The 16,674-nt window shown below is 40.0% G+C and overlaps 1 protein-coding gene across 2 annotated transcripts in view; it reads left to right on the forward strand.

Moving 5' to 3' along the window:
• LOC134866544 (choline transporter-like protein 5-A) overlaps positions 1 to 16,674 on the forward strand; it is a 38,956-nt gene that overhangs the window by 8,285 nt on the left and 13,997 nt on the right. For both annotated transcript variants that reach the window (XR_010166056.1, XM_063886759.1), the window contains exons 2-5: positions 1,604 to 1,652; positions 2,704 to 2,777; positions 6,504 to 6,588; positions 7,109 to 7,193. Coding sequence is in view for 1 of the 2 variants with exons in the window: in XM_063886759.1 (XP_063742829.1) it covers positions 1,604 to 1,652; positions 2,704 to 2,777; positions 6,504 to 6,588; positions 7,109 to 7,193 (293 nt within the window). In the remaining variant the exon portion in view is untranslated. The remainder of the gene's footprint in view (positions 1 to 1,603; positions 1,653 to 2,703; positions 2,778 to 6,503; positions 6,589 to 7,108; positions 7,194 to 16,674) is intronic.

Below are 16,674 nucleotides of genomic sequence, written 5' to 3' on the forward strand. Positions count from 1 at the left end.
GGTCAAAGACGCTTATATTGAAGAGTTATACTTCTTATACTATGTTTCTACTGAAGAAGTGTTCATCTTTTGGACCTTGTTTTAATCTAAAGTGGTCGTAGTGGAATTACGACCACTTGAACTCTATCTGAACCTCGTCTCGGTGTAGAAACTGAATAACAATTGTTTAAACTCTATTATTCTTACAAATGCGAGTTTTACCTTTTAAGGCTCTGACGCTGGCTATACCAGCCTACGAACTTCCGCCCCAATTTCATTATGCTCCTGTAAGTGAGACTGGGTAAGAACTCGTAGGTATGATTACTGGAACTCAGAATTCTATTGGTCCAATCAGCGAACAGGGGGAGGGGTTGAGAGCGATTACGTCGAAGTTGGTGCCGAGTTTGAATTGTAGTCTAGTCTGTAGTTCAACAACGGCGACGCTACTACCTATCCGCTCGGTTGTTTCAACTCTTGAAGGAATTCTTCCTTTTTTTCAAATAATTGTTTCTACTTACGAATTGTCCCCTGAATCCTTAGGTTACATTGACAACATCGACACATGTCGTTGACAGCCATTTTGACAGCCACGCTCTTAGGTAGCGATTTGTTTACTACTGTGAAAGCAGAAGTAGGAAGCCTCATGTCAGAGCCTGCCCTTCGGCCCATAACATACGTCATTACCAAACGTTAGTGATTGGTTAAGGGACCTCCAATGATTTTAAACTTCAGACAAGTTTCCACCCATTACAGTAATCCAAAAGCAATGACGCTGTTCCAGACTGTATGCCGGGGAGCAGGCCCGGCCCTGACCAATGTGCCGCCCTAGGCAAGATTGTAGCTTGCGCCCCAATCATGGCCTGTCACTACCTTCCCTTAATTTCTCAAAATGACAAACATTAATCCAGGTTCTCATCCATCTCAACCACTATACCTTCGCCGCCGATCTTGGTGTGGACGCATACCTCTCTCATGTAATTTTTCCAGCCGATCACACAGTCTCTCCCAGGTCGCACTCGCACCATGTGACAGAGGATGTTTCCCAGCACCATGCGTATAGATGAAGCGAAGCACAGTGATCAAGTCAAGGCGTGAGTTTGATAGCCAGTTTGCAGTGCGGAGTCCAATTTGCTGCTTGCAGTTCTTAGAGCGGCAAAAAACAGATAACCCACAAGTACCCAATTCCTTTACCCCAACCCTTTACACGAAACCGTGTGGACGAGCCGTTACTCAGAACTCCAGACTCTTGCCAAGTGCATATGCAAGTGAATTTGAATCCTTTCTGCAGAAAGCTTGTTTTGTTTGTTTTTTGGTAATACACACTCAAAGACAACCTATTGAGTAGATTGACTTTGTTTGGTTAGCATCTTTTCCACCACACAGGACTCCTCTAAGGGGTTGACCAATCACAGTAGAGAAGAGAAGCACACAGGTTGTACTACAGGAGCTCTTCTCCTGCAACAACAGAGCAACAACACTTCCACAACATAACACCGGGACCAGTCTGCTCAACACCTCTGCCCACTGTTAACCAGCCCCCCTCTCCACTACCCAGCGGCTGAATTGACAGCTTTAGGACAAAATCCATAAAATATTTCTATTCATTTGTGTTTCTTTCTTCCAGGAGAACCACACAAGTTTGATCCTTCCTTCCGAGGTCCAGTCCGCAGAAGGTGAATCAGACATCTTTCGTTGCTTTCAAAGCAACAGAGATACCTCAGCGTGTGTAATTAAGAAACGTATTCACTAAACAGTGCATTATTTATGTTTTCACTACTGTTCCCAGGATAATCCATGATGAAGCTCCTCTTCCAGCCCTTTTGTGTTTCCCTTTTTCAGAGTCATTTAACCCCTTCAAATACAGGGTCCCAGCAGATCCTTAGAAAGACCTACAACTTCTAAATATGTTGTGTGATATTCAAAAATTAGAGTTGTGGAAGAGAAGGAATTAGTACAGCTCTGGGACTTGCTTTCCCCGGTCTGTCGCTGACCTAATATTATAAAACAATACCTACTTTAAGAGATATAATTAAGAGACAACTCTTCATCTCTACATGTATGGCAGCCTTTCCAGTGTCTGTTGAATTCCAACACAGAAAAATATTGTCAGTAGTTTTATAGAATACAGTATAAAAAAAGAATAATAATTTCACTCAAAGACACATTTATAAATAATAAAACAAGAGAAACTGATAATCCTGAGGTGGTATTTTTTTTCTTTTCAGAGGATGTTTCAGAATATAGCATTTACAGAAAAAATAACTTATGAGCAGCTGTACATTTTGGATTTGTTGATTTAAAAACATCCTCTCCAAGGTGTTTCAGTGCACCATGACATCACTGTTGCTCCTGGTTACATGGTAACTCCATTTCTTCTGCTTCTGCTGTACAATTATTCCCTCATATTCCATCTTACATTCCTTCTTTCCATAAAGAGGAATACTTTCTCTCTCCCTCTTCTTCATTGAAACACTTTCTCTTTCTGTGTTTGTCTAGCCTTTATCGGGGCCAGATGAATAATAAAAATAGAATTAAAATGCTTTATTACAGTACAGCAGCATACTGTATTATTTAAATGTTATCTTCACCATCACGTCCCTAAAAACTACAATATAAGTTGTATGGTAACATAAAAGAAGTCTGTATCAGAATATTACTGAATAATAAATATGAGTCTTTTATGAGTATGATACATGTTGTATTGTTTGTTGTCTGTCTTTTCAGAAGCTGCACTGATATCCTGTGTTGTTTGATCTTCATCATTGCCATCCTCTCATATGTGGCCCTGGGAATAGTGGGTGAGTCAGCACACACACACACACACACACACACACACACACACACACACACACACACACACACACACACACACACACACACACACACACACACACACACACACACACAAACACACACACATACACACACACACACACACACACACACACACACACACACACACACACACACACACACACACACACACACACACACACACACACACACACACACACACACTCTGCCCTGCGTGTAGGAAAAAGCCTCTTTGATCAGGCTTTCTCTCGTGGATACAATCTTTGCTGTTTCATCTTACAAAATCAGACTTTGTGTGTATGTGTTTGTTTTGATTACATGTGACGTTTCTAAACCAGCACTAATCTATTGTCTAATAAATCTCACCTCCAGTTTTCAACATCACATGATCTCATAGATGACGAGGTGTTGAAATGTTTAGTTTTTCTTCAGCACTTTGTAGATTTCTCATCCATGCAAAATAATGCCATGCTATGACAAAAGTACCTTTCACTTCTGCTGCCCGACCGTTGGATGAGCATTGTGGGTCACACAACGACTTGTTAACAGCATAGACTGAATAAATAAAGGTTAACAGTGGCTTTTGTGACTTAAATTGAGATGAAATCAATATTCCCACAACTCAAAGCCTTCAAGACAAAAGTAAAGTGTTTTGAATAAAGTCTCTGGCACCCACAGAAATATCAGATGTGGTGTCTGTCATCATTGGTTGAGATAAAGGAGGTCTGAAAGAGGCCCTTTTCTGCCCTCCTGTAGTGTGCTCTTTAGGTTTAAGTGCATGTAAATGGTCTGCAAATGATGAAATCCCTGTGTTCCCTCCAAAGGGAGTTTCTCACCCCCCTGCCTGAAACTTCTCTATTGGACTCCTTTGTCTACTTCCGTGACATGACATCACTATGTCATGTAACACTTGTACAACACATTGTACGTGATAGGCTAAGGGGCGGGACATCTCTAAGCAGGTTGACCAAACACAACAGAGCCGGCCAGCTAACCAATCAGAGCAGACTGGGCTCTGGTTTCAGACAGAGGGTGAAAAGAGGTGCTGCAGCACAGGCAGGATGAGACAAATAAAGAGCTTTCTGAACATTAAAGCATGGAGACATGTCCCAGGAGATATAAAAATACAAATATGAACCTGAAGATGAAGGAGCAGGATACGTCCTCTTTAACTCCTGGAGCTGCAGTCTCCTTCAGCAGGCAGAGCTTGTGCCTCAGCTGAGGATGAGCATGAGGATGAGATCATCTGGAGGCAGTCCTTAAATCCCATTTACTAGTATGATATCACCGTGTGGTTAGATCACTGAGGGCTTTTCACATCCTCAGGCTGCTTTAATTTCTTTCTATCTTTTATGTACCACTGCTGCAGAGCCCCTAAAAGGCGTGCCGCTTCTGAACGGGCTGCATGCCTAGCCTGTGGTGTCACTTTCTGTAGAAATGCCTATTCTAACAACCTCTCACTGTCACAGAGCCTCGTCATACACACCATTTGTGGTTAATCACGGTCCGAAACACAACCTCTCAGTTCGTAAAAAAACACCTGGGGGGCAAACCATTGGAAAAGGTTGGCTAATGCCTGGCACTCCCGAAGCAGCTTTAGATGTATTTTGTTAACTCAATACAACCCACAAAAACGTATAAAAATGCTCCCAAAGCAAAACCACTCTGTGTAGTGCTACTTCAGAGGTAACATAGTACACCGGGGGGGAAGCTTTTTCCATTGCTTGCCCCTCCCTCTAAAAAACTCCCAATACACATCCGTGACTGCACCAATCTCTCCATGTTCAAATCACAAATCAACACTCACCTCTCCAGAACTGCTTTTAATCTGAAATAAATATGTTTTTTGTATTTGAAGTATCTTGTGTAAGTGATGTTTTAGGTATTTTACCCTGTTTAGATAGGGTGTCTTTTTTGCCTTAAAAATCGCTTTATAAATAAACTGCATCATCAAAGAAATGGTTGTGTTGCAGATTCAGATTTTTACAATTAAAAAAATTGTAACAGTTAAAATATAATGCATTATTATTATATCCGCTATAACACCTGGAATTTTGCTGATGGATCTCTCTTTCACTCAAATGTGAATGCAGCATGGTGCGGCATTTATATTCTTGCCCTGCCTTTAACCAGCATCCATGTAACATTATAATGTCCTGTGTGTGTGTGTGTGTGTGTGTGTGTGTGTGTGTGTGTGTGTGTGTGTGTGTGTGTGTGTGTGTGTGTGTGTGTGTGTGTGTGTGTGTGTGTGTGTGTGTGTGTTATTTGTAGCTGGTGACATCACCCCATGACATGTACTCACTATTGGACACACACTATCTGTACTTTCTACACACACATTCATACATATTCATAAACACTTACACAAAGAATCACTCCGCTCGTGCTCTGCTACTACCAAAACCAGATGACATCACTTCATGATGACATCACCCCCCCTCTCTCTTTCTCTCTACCTTGTTCTTACCTCCCATCTCTTTTTTCACATGTCTGCCTTTTCTTTACTATTCTAGGATTTAGTGCCGCAGGTTAGCGTTAGGATGTGTTCATAGCGAAAAGGATCACTATTAAGAAAACGTCACATCAGCGGTTGGGATATCACGGCCAAGGTCGTGTGTGTGTGTTTGATACATGTAATATTACTATGCTGAATCTGGTACACATATGCTGGTTATACTATCAGCTCCACTCTGCAATTTCAACTAACATTTTGTGTCTTTTTGCAATATGTTATGACTTACCGCCTGCAATATACCTCCACTTGCTCATCCAGTGGTTCCCAAACATTTTCAGTCAGGCCCCCCTTGGGTAATTGGAATTTTTCCGAGCCCCCCTATAACCCGGTTCCAAACTACATCGGTAGGATTAATTATATATAGTTGTACAAAAATTGCATTTCTTCTACTAATAATAAGACACAAGATCCAACTATAATTGTATATGTTATTATGGATTGAATATGAACACATGTATTGGCCAATGATCCTAATAATTAGGCATGATTGAAACTAGTAGGCCTCCTTTTTTAAATGAATTATATTAATCAACATTAACTACTATTTGTACTGCAGCTTGAAATAATCACATCACTATTCTATTCCTATTCCACACAAAGGCCTGCCTATCGATGACGTATGTGTAGGGATGGGTATCCTTAAGAATTTTACTCCACTACATTTATTTAATCCCTTTAGTTACTTTGCAGATTTGGATTAATGATGTGAAATATAATCAACCCTTAAATCAAATCTTAACTTCTCCCACTCCGTCCCTGGCAGATCTCTTTTAAGTTATTGGATGTAATTCTTTCAGACAACACAATATTTAATGAACCTACTGAAATGTAACGGCTATATTAATGACTTCTTCAAAAACCATGCAGAACACATAACTGAGTTCAGTACATCACAGTAATGAGATGTATGTTTCTAATTGTGTGCCATGTCAATTGCAATATTTTAGCACCTAGTGATGATGAATGCAATAAACCACAAGGACTCAAATGTAGAGCAGTAAGAATCCTGCAAGCTTAAAAAGCACATCATTCTTAGTGTAACAGAAAGAAATGAGAGGGACTTCATTTCATTTTATTCGTCAAGATGCAAGTCAACTAGGTCTAAACATGTGTGGAACAGCCTGTAGGGTGCAGCGTCTGCTTCCTGTTCATTTGTTAAGCTGTCTTACTGTTTTTCTGTCTGTCTCTCTGTCAGCCTGGTTACATGGGGATCCCAGGAAGGTGCTCCACCCAACCAACAGCTATGGCCAGTTCTGTGGTCAGAAGGGGACTCCCAATGAGTAAGTGTGTTTCATCCCTACTGCTTAACTAACTATCTACCTACTCAACTTACTCACAAAACAGTCAGATGTATTTACTAACTTGCTACATAACCAGCAAACTACCAAACCTTATAACTAAGTCATCTTGTGTGCATGTAATCAAAACATAAAATAATAAGTACGTTGTCTGATTATATAATCATATGCACCGTCCGCTAGAGTGTGTTGATGTCCAGATTAACAGCAGCATGAATAACCTGCCGATGCTCCATGGTGGAGGTTATGGTAGAAATTGACGGGATTTACCCGCTTAATGTCTGACCAATGGTTGAACAGCATTTCCGTGCACATGACTTTTGTTCATAGTTTATGGTCCGTTTGAGGTTTGCCCGTGTGAACGCAATCCGAACCTTCTGAAAGATGAAACTATGTAACAAACCTTCCATGATTTTGATTTTGAGATTGTAGAGGACACTCTGACAATGTATATGTATGTATGTATGTATGTGTGTGAATTAGCATGAACACTTTATTGCAGGAAGAAACCTATCCTTTTCTACTTCAACATCTTGAAATGTGCCAACCCATCCATACTCATCAACCTGCAGTGCCCCACAACTCAGGTACACACTCACAACTACGGATGCTTCCCTGCAGATCTATCATGACAAAGATAGGCTGTATGTGCCACATATTCCCTAATGCTCAGCGACAAGATGTGCCTTAGAGGTCCCCTATATGCAAAATGCACTTTTTGATGTCTTTTATACATTAATATGTGTCCCCGGTGTGTAAGGAGACTCACAAAGTGTCAGAAAATACAACCCTCTCTCTTTTCCTCCTTACCCACATCTCTAAAAATGGGGGTACAAACGAGCTGATCCAGATTGGCTGTCCTTATGACATAATGACCGAAATGTGGGCTGGCTTTACATTAAACTCCCGGCAACGTTCCACCCACGTGACACGTCCCAACCTATCGTCCCATATACAATTGCAAGCTGAATCCCGTCCAGCTGTGTATCTGTGTGTTCAGCAGGATGTCTGCAGGAGGGACTCAGTGTAAAGTTGTTATATATAATAGGCAAGTTTCCATATACATATAATGTCACTGTTCTAGTGGTAAACACCACAGCAGCGTTTAGCTGAGTTTCTACCGGTAGAAAACTATTTTCAGAGGAGAGATCGTGACGCTCCAAAGGGGCGTGGCCAGCAGCAGCTCCAAAGGGGCAGCTAGTTCATTTAAAGCTACAGTCACCAAATCAGCACTTCAGGAACAGGGCTGAATTAGAGGGGGATGAGGCATGTAACACCGCATTATGTTATAACACCGCATTATGTAATAATGTAATAAATGTGCACGCCATTATGTAATAACTGCCACATTTTGTAATAATCTGCCGCATTATGTAATACAATTCTTAAACGCAATATGTAATAAATTATGCCGCATTATGTAATAAGTTATTACATAATGCGGTTGTTACTACATAATGCGGGTGTTGCGATTTTTTTTATAGCAAAATGTAACAATTGGTGTATTATGTAATAACCAACCGAAATTGACATTTTCATTGACTAAAAACAGCATGATAATGTGTATTTTACTCAAAAATAATAATTAAGAGGACAGTATGACAACTATTGCTCAGCTTACATTGTAACAATCCACCTTTTAACTTTGGTTGTGCTCATTTAAACGCACAAGGGGTTATTTTCGATTCATATTTGCAGTTAGATTAGTCATGAGACCAAGTTTGGAGGTAAGTGCTTCTGATAGTTAACCAATTTAGAAAAACTAAATCTCTGTCTATGGTCAAGCAGCAGTAAAGAAAAGACATACAGCACCAAATAATTAAACATGGGCTTTGCACAAAAGCACCATGTAGTCTAGCCTATTCAATAAATGTCATGTTCCATGTAACCTTAACATTCCTTCATGATGCATATTTCCAATAACACAGTAATAGTACCTGCATTAATGTAGCACTGGCAGTGTCACAAAATTATACTAAGTATTATTCTGACACAAAAATGTAGGATAGCCTATATTAGGCAAACCCAGAGTAAGAGACAAAAAATAGTTGCAGAACAAATGACGTCGAACAGTTAATTATTTCAAATTATTTATTCTCTAAATGCCCAATAATGCCTTGTTTAGACAAAGAACAGATACCATCCTGTAGAGGTACAGACATCATGGATGAACAATGTGTAATGAACAGCAAATATTATGGCAATCTTTGATAATAGGCCGAAAATCTCAATCAACTAAATGAAAAACAATCCAGCCACAGCATACAGCCTAACACACACACAATGGAATTGTAGTGGATAATAAAGTGGAAACGTAAAATTTAACAATGTTCTAGACATATTACAGTCCATGGCACACATATAACCACACAACTAACCCATCTAAAAATCTGCATTTGAACTAGGGAGACTCAAGAAAATCTACCTACAATGCAAAACAAAATGTAGCCCTAAGGTTTCCAAAAAATGTCCTTGATATTAAAATGACCATGGCCAATGTGCTTAATCAGAAGCCAGGCCCTCATCCACCTGCTATTTTGGCTGAATAGCTCCCTCAGTCTAATAGCAAGACCACTACTGCGTCCAGTGGATTTATAGAGCCTCATTATGCTTATGGAATTGTCATGATCATAATCCAACTTTAGGGTGTCAGCTACAGTTTCTCTGATGTAGATTTGCGGATGGAACGGATTTGCAAGATCTCGAAAAAGTTTAGAAACTCTATTGAATGCCCAGAGCATTGAGGAGTCTGCATTAAGGGTCAACTGGATGATAAATGACAGCAATTCTGTAGGCAAGATGGGTGTGCCATGCATTCTGTTTTCCGCATCATTATCACACAACTGGACATCATCTTGGTCTCGTTGAGCATCATCGTTGGACTGATCATCTAGAAGATGGACATCATTTTGGGGTTCATCTAGTTGGGAATCATTGTGAGGTTCATTCAGTGTGGCATCATCATGTGGTCCATCAGTAAGAGTTTCATTGTCTGTGTTGTCGTTTGATGTGAGTTCTTCATTTTCACTCTCTTGGTCTGATTCATTTTTATGTTGAATTATCCTTTCTCTCTCTGCTTCTAAGATGTTTTCAATAAATGAAGAGACTGATCCTTCCAGACTTAAGTAATGTTCTCCATGTCCCTCAGCAATGTGTCCAAGGACTAACAAAGGACAACTGTCACAATATCTATTAGACTGAGATATTATGGAAGATGCATCAACACCTAGTGAGGAAACAATGAGAAACTGAACATTGAAAATCTCAGCAGCCCTTTGTAGAGTTATGTGGTCGCCATAGGTCCCACATTGTGACATACTATCCAAGTAGCCATCCAAGTCATTCCCATCAACAAAATCTAACAAAGGTGTTCCGTTTGCAGAAATCGGATTAGATCTGAGATCTTGAACAATTTCATCTCTTAAATTTTCTGCTGATCTGAATATTCCGTGTGTGGCTAGCTGATCAGATATGGCTGAGAACTGGCAATTTCCGTCTGGTGCTGGGTCAAACCGTATCCTCAATTGCATTGACACGAATTCCTCCAGTCTGTCTCCATGTGTGTACGGTATCAAACATGGATGTAAAGGTTTTGCGGACTTTAAAGATTTAGAGCGTTTTCTTTCTTGTAATCGTGTTGTACTTGTCACATCAGACACAAAGAACCATTTCACTTGCATTTTGGGGTCACCAGGGATCTGAAACTGAACTTTGTATTTTGGAAACTTTAAATTTCGTTTCACAACTGTGCCACTCAATACCCGAAACCTCTTTGAAACTCGATGGGCACCATCTTTCACCCTGACCAAAACAGCATCACCAACATAATAAATAGATGGTGGATTTTGTTTAGATGCATTTCTGATCATCCGATTATGACAGTGCTCAGTGGCTTTCTTTGCCTTTTTTCTCAGTCTCCTCCGCTTAGCCTCAAAGTTGCCTCGCTGTTTCAGGGAGGGTACATTTGGTTGTGGATTGTTTGTAGATTCCTTTCTGACAGTGGATGGAGACCCTGCTAAGGGATGCACTACTCTATTGCTTTTTCTCCCATAATAAACATCAAATGGAGACATCCAACCTAACACTTCCTTAGGGTCCTCATTCATCACTCTTGAATATTCTGGTAGATGCTTAACCCAGTTAACCCCACCTTTCTGAAAATCCACCAGATCATACATAATCTTTTTTCTTAGTATTCTGTGTGACCTCTCTACCTTGCCTTGGCTTTGGGGATGGTATGGTGAACTCTCTATTATTCTGACTTGCATGGATTCCATCAGCCTTCGAACTGCTCCTTTAAATTCTGCCCCTCGGTCGTGTTGCAAAACTTTGGGAGGGCCATGTTCCAAGTAAATATCATGAAGATGTTTTGCAATCTCTGCACTCTCTTTGCCCTTTAGTGGTCTCAGCCATACATAGCGGCTAAACACATCAATTACTGTCAGAATGTATCGATATGTAGAACGACCATGACTAATTTTCATTTTCCCCATATCCAGGAGGTCAACCTGATGGCGATCCTGTACCTCTTTGGCCCTGATGGGTCTAGGAATGGGTTTGTTTGCAAACCTAGCCTTATGAAGTTGGTAGATTTTGGATCGTTCCAGGACCTTTTGAATCTTTCGTTCACTGATGCCTGAATATTGCTCATTCATTCGTTTATTTAACTTCCTGGCACCAGATCCCTTTGTGTCATCCATACCATTTTTAACCCTTTTGCCAACTTCAGATGTTCTAGTGACTGGTTTGCCGGCACACAATAATGTGTAACCATCATTGCTGATCGAATATATATCTCTATTCCTCCACAGCCTCACTAAAGCATTTTTTTGAGCTCTTGTCCGTTCAGCTACAGGTACATTGAACTCTCCCCTTAGCTTACTAACAATGACCTTGTAGACATCCTCACTCATAGTCTGCTGCTGCCCGTACCCAGCAGATGAGACCCAAAGGGTGCAGGTCAGCAGAGTGGTAAATAGAAGATCTGTGGGGGGAGGAAGTCATAATTAAATAGGGAATGTTCTACTGAATATATATTCCATGGTAATACTAATTCTTAATAAGCTCTAATATAGCGTTACCAATATGGGAATGTGCCCTATTAACTTATGATTTATGTGTTGTTAATAATAATAATAATAATAATAATAATAATAATAATAATAATAATAATAATAATAATAATAATAATAATAATAATAATAATAATAATAATAATGCATATAATGCAGCTCAAAGTGCTTTACATCTGGGACATTTAATACAATAATAGATGAAAATAACAATAGTAGACGAACATAAAAATGACAATAATAATAATAATAACAACAATAATATATTTGGAGGCTAACACAGCAAGTTAGCCTTAGTATTAGTGGGGCAGTTGCTCTGTCGCTAGCTTAGCCACTTTTTGGAGTTTAACACGGTTTTAAACTCGTCGGTGACGCAAGAAGCTCCATTGCTGTGTCATTTGTACCTGTGGTTTAACCTGCAGCTGCGTTTTAGCTTGATCTCAAATGCTGTGTCTTCAGAGAAGTTCACATCAGACACTAGAGGGCGTATTTCTAAGGTGTTAGTCTAATCTTGAAACTGACGTGGTTTTAGAGGAGACTAAACCAGTTTGCAGGATGAAACAAGGCTCCATTATAGCCGACACACTAACAGAATTAGTTTTATGAATTATTATTAGTAGTAGGCTATTAATAATAATGTATGATACATTTACACTTATTACACCAGATAGGCCTTCAGTACAATAAAGGCTACAATATAGGAGTTGCTTAAATAGGCAAGTGCCCATCTAAAACTCGACAAAGAACAGATTATTTGTATGGGGAAAAAAATCTAGCAATCTAACACTATCACTGTCGTGTACACCCTCTATTGCACTTAGTAGATTTGGAATAAGCAGTGATATTTCACGGCTCACGGGGCCCAGGGTCATGCGTCTGCTCAGCAATCAAGCAATTCAAGCGCTTCCATAGATTTTTTAAATGTGCCGGGCTGCTCGGTCTTCTGCTGGGAAATCTACTGTTAAATGTTTTTGTGACATTATCCTTAACAGACTTTCTTCGGAGCGTGGTGGAGGTGTCTTTTCTATAGGATCTTCCACCGTGTCCACAACACCTCGAATGCAGTGCAGCAAATATAACTTTTGCTTCTCGAGTTCTCTGTCCGCGACATGTTCACCCCCTCCTTTCCCGAGAATTTGCGTGAAATCACCCTATTACTCACATATTAATTTGTCTTCAAATGATTAATTAATCACGTTTAGATTTCCACAAAAAGTAGCCTACACTATTTAATAATATATTTCAACATTATTTGCGTTTTATTATACTAAAGTTCACTTTACATTCCTATTAAGCTTTTGTTGGTAATTATGGCACAAAATGCATCCACCAGACTGCATCTGTTGAGGTATAACTAGAAATAAGACTACTTCCGGTTTCCAAGCAGTTTAACCGGAGTTTAGCTAGGAATCAGCTGATCCTGTGTGCGTCGTTACACAGCAATCACATTCAACTTCGTGCGCAGCTGCGTGTTAAACTCAAAACCTCCGTTTTAAGGAGTACGGTTCTAACCTCCTGGGACCCAGCCCATAGACTTGTGTCCTCTATAGTGGACATTTAGTTAATGTGAATAATTCTTTATTTTTTTGAGCTACTCTATGAATACCCGTTGTCTTCTAAAGAGGACATCCTGGGCTTTCCATTGATATACAACATCATTGGTTTGGTGGCAGGGAACCACCGCTTTCTTCCTCTTCAAAATGGCTGCCATAGGCACAGCCACATTTTATGGAAAGAGGAAAGGTAAGTCAAATTTCATCTATTTGTTGTAATTTTTCAAATGACATTGACACATTTTTTTGTTTATGAACATGTCAGGAATCATATTTACAACTTTATTTGTACTTACTTTGTTTTAGATTTTAAATAATAACTATTTTATGAATGTCCATTAAAATGGACACCAGGACTAAATGTATCAAATTTAACGCTACATTGTTGTAGGGACCAGAACTGAAGCAGAGAGAATTTTATTCAAGATAGTTGAGGGAGGCTCTGATTTGGAGCTCTCTGATGATGAGAAGGATGAGGACCAGGACCCTGTGCTGGAAGACGGAGCAAAAGGGGAAGAGGAGGAGGAGGAAGATGATGATGAACAAGATGCAGGGAGATCAGACAGTGAGGGCAAAGAGGCAGAGACAGACAGTGACAGGGAGGAAAGGCGTCCTCTGTGGACCAGGAATACTGTGTATGTTTGTTTCATTTCTTAGTCAGTATGTTATTCCATACTGAGGGTTAAATAAATGTTGTTACTGTAGTACAGCAATTCCTAGCACACAGAAACTAGTTGAGCTCTTCAGAGTCAGAGCGTTTGCGCTTTTGCTTAAATTCGTGTAACAGATTGTTCTTCACTGTTTTTGCTCCTAACATTACCTTAATTTCTATTCCTGTTATTGTAATGTAATTGTACTGTAATGTAATTTCTATTATTTTTATTTTAGATTCACACCTGTGCTACCAGTGCCTCCTGAATATCAAGACGATCCAAGACAGCGTGCTGATTGGAGCCCATTCCAGTACTTTTCTCAGTATATCGATCACAAAACCTTTGTAGATTTGGCACAGTTCACTAACCAAAGAGAGCTACAATCCAGAGGAGTGTCCCTCAATACCACTCCACAAGAAATTAAAACCTTCTTTGGGATGTCAGTTCATATGGCCTGCCTTGGCTATCCCAGAATCAAGATGTTTTGGGCCAAAAAAACGAAAGTGCCCATAATAAGCCAAAAAATTACAAGGGATCGGTTCTTCAAGCTTAGAGGCTCCTTAAAGCTTGTTGATGACCTGGCAGTAAACGAGGAAATGAAAAAGGAAGACATTCTGTGGAAAGTCAGGCCTTTACTTGAACGTGTGAGGCAAGGATGTCTCAGCCTTCCAAGACCGCAGATTGTCTGCATTGATGAACAGATCATCCCGTTCACTGGTCGGTGCCCAGTAAGGCAATTCGTTCCAGGTAAACCTAACCCTACTGGGTTGAAAGTGTTCGTCCTTGCATCTCCGAATGGCCTGATGCTTGACTTCGAAGTGTTTCAGGGCAAGAACACATTCCAAAACCAAGCACAGGGCGTAGGGTCTGCGTCAGTGCTGCGCATGGCTGAGACCGTTCCACCAGGGAGCCACTTGTACTTTGACCGGTACTTTACAACGATCAAGCTCCTTGATACTTTGCTGAAAAAGAGCCTTCCAGCTACAGGGACCATAATGATGAACCGAGTGCCCAAAGAGTGCAAGTTTCCAGGAGACAGTGTGATGAAGAAACAGGGAAGAGGAACAATGGTGTCATTGGTCAGGAAGAATCCTGAGTTGTCTGTCACAAAATGGTTCGACAACAAAGCCGTAACCATGGCGTCCACAATCCACGGAAGAGAGCCTGAGGATATCTGCACCAGATGGTGCAAAAAAGAAAAAAAACATGTTCAGGTGAAAAGACCAGCAGTGATCAAGCAGTACAACGACAACATGGGTGGTGTAGACCTATGTGACCGCATGCTGAGCTTTTACCACATGTCCAACAGGACCAAGAAGTGGACAACGCGTGTGATCGCTCACTTCTTTGATGTTGCCATCACAAACTCCTGGATCCAGTACAAGTCTGACAGCAATGCACTCAAACGTCCAGTGAAGAACACAGAGCAGTACTTGGATTTTAAATTGCACCTGGCTGAGGAGTTGTTGGATAGTCCAGAACTTGATGGGGACAGTGAAGACAGTGAAGATGGTGAAGACTACGAACCACCAACCAAAGTGAGAATCCAACAACCAGAGCCATCTGTGCGAAAAGTAGGAGCTGTGCATATGCCAGAAATGATGGATATCAAACACGCAGAGAGGTGCAGAAACAAGGGCTGCAAAGGGAAGACGTACATGAGGTGTACAAAATGCAAAATGTTTCTGTGCATCACAAAGAAGAGGAATTGTTTCTTGAAGTATCATCGTTGAAAAGAAAGGAAAATGCAAGAAAACAAAAGGAGTTTCAAATTAGCCTAAACAAACATGTTCAGAAGGAATTTCAAATTACAGTACACTTGTTCTTTGTGTAACAATATTGTTCATTTTCATGTTAAAGCTTATATTATTTTTTCATCATTTTTTACACAAAAATAGTCCTATTGTCCTCCACAGTGGACATACTGTAAAATTTAAATAAAAACAAAATTTGAAAAAAATTTAATTGTAAGTTGTTTCTTTCACCCCCAATAGTTAGAAAATCACAATAAAAAAGAAATTGGAAGACACTTTTTTTCCTCGGTTCCCAGGAGGAAAGCGCAGCACAGCTAGCGCAATGCTAACTGACAGAGCAATTGGCCCAGCAAGTTTAGTCTAGGCTACTAGTCTGTTAGCCTACTGCTAATTCTTTAAAATAGTCAAATATACAAAAAGGTAGCTTACTCAACTTCAACTTACTCATAAATGACTCAATAAACATGGACCTTTTACAAATATTTGCTTTGTTCCTATCAATAGATTCAAATGTATAAGAGAGAAGGAAACAGAGACGAGGAAAACAGATTTTCCTGTCAGATATTATTATATTATTGGCTAAGTTAGCTGGTGTTGACATAGCCAACCATAAGCTAAGCTAACACATATTAGCATAAAAGGTTTTCTTTTCATGTTCATTGAGGACACAGTATCTCAGTCTAAATCCTGCTTAGTTTGTAGTACAATCAAAAAAAATTATTCATAGATAATAACTTAAGTTTAAACATTGCCTTTCCACTAGCAGACCTAGCCTAGCCAGTGATAGACACCATGAGTCCCAATCAGTACCTTGTAGGAGGAGCAATATCAAGTAGTGGCTTAGGCTAAGTGCCTGAACAGCATAAATCAAATGGAATTCTGATAGGCAGTACCCTCCATACTGATAGATTGGCTATCTGTGCGTGAAATGTGAGTCATGGCCTGTTTTACTGTAGGTAAAGAACATTGTTAAAATTCACTTTATTATTCTGCAGTTCCATTGTGTGATCAGTGTATTAGGCTGTATGTTGCAGCT

The sequence above is a fragment of the Eleginops maclovinus genome, chromosome 6 (assembly GCF_036324505.1).
Source record: "Eleginops maclovinus isolate JMC-PN-2008 ecotype Puerto Natales chromosome 6, JC_Emac_rtc_rv5, whole genome shotgun sequence".
In the NCBI taxonomy this organism is placed as follows: Eukaryota; Metazoa; Chordata; class Actinopteri; order Perciformes; family Eleginopidae; genus Eleginops; species Eleginops maclovinus.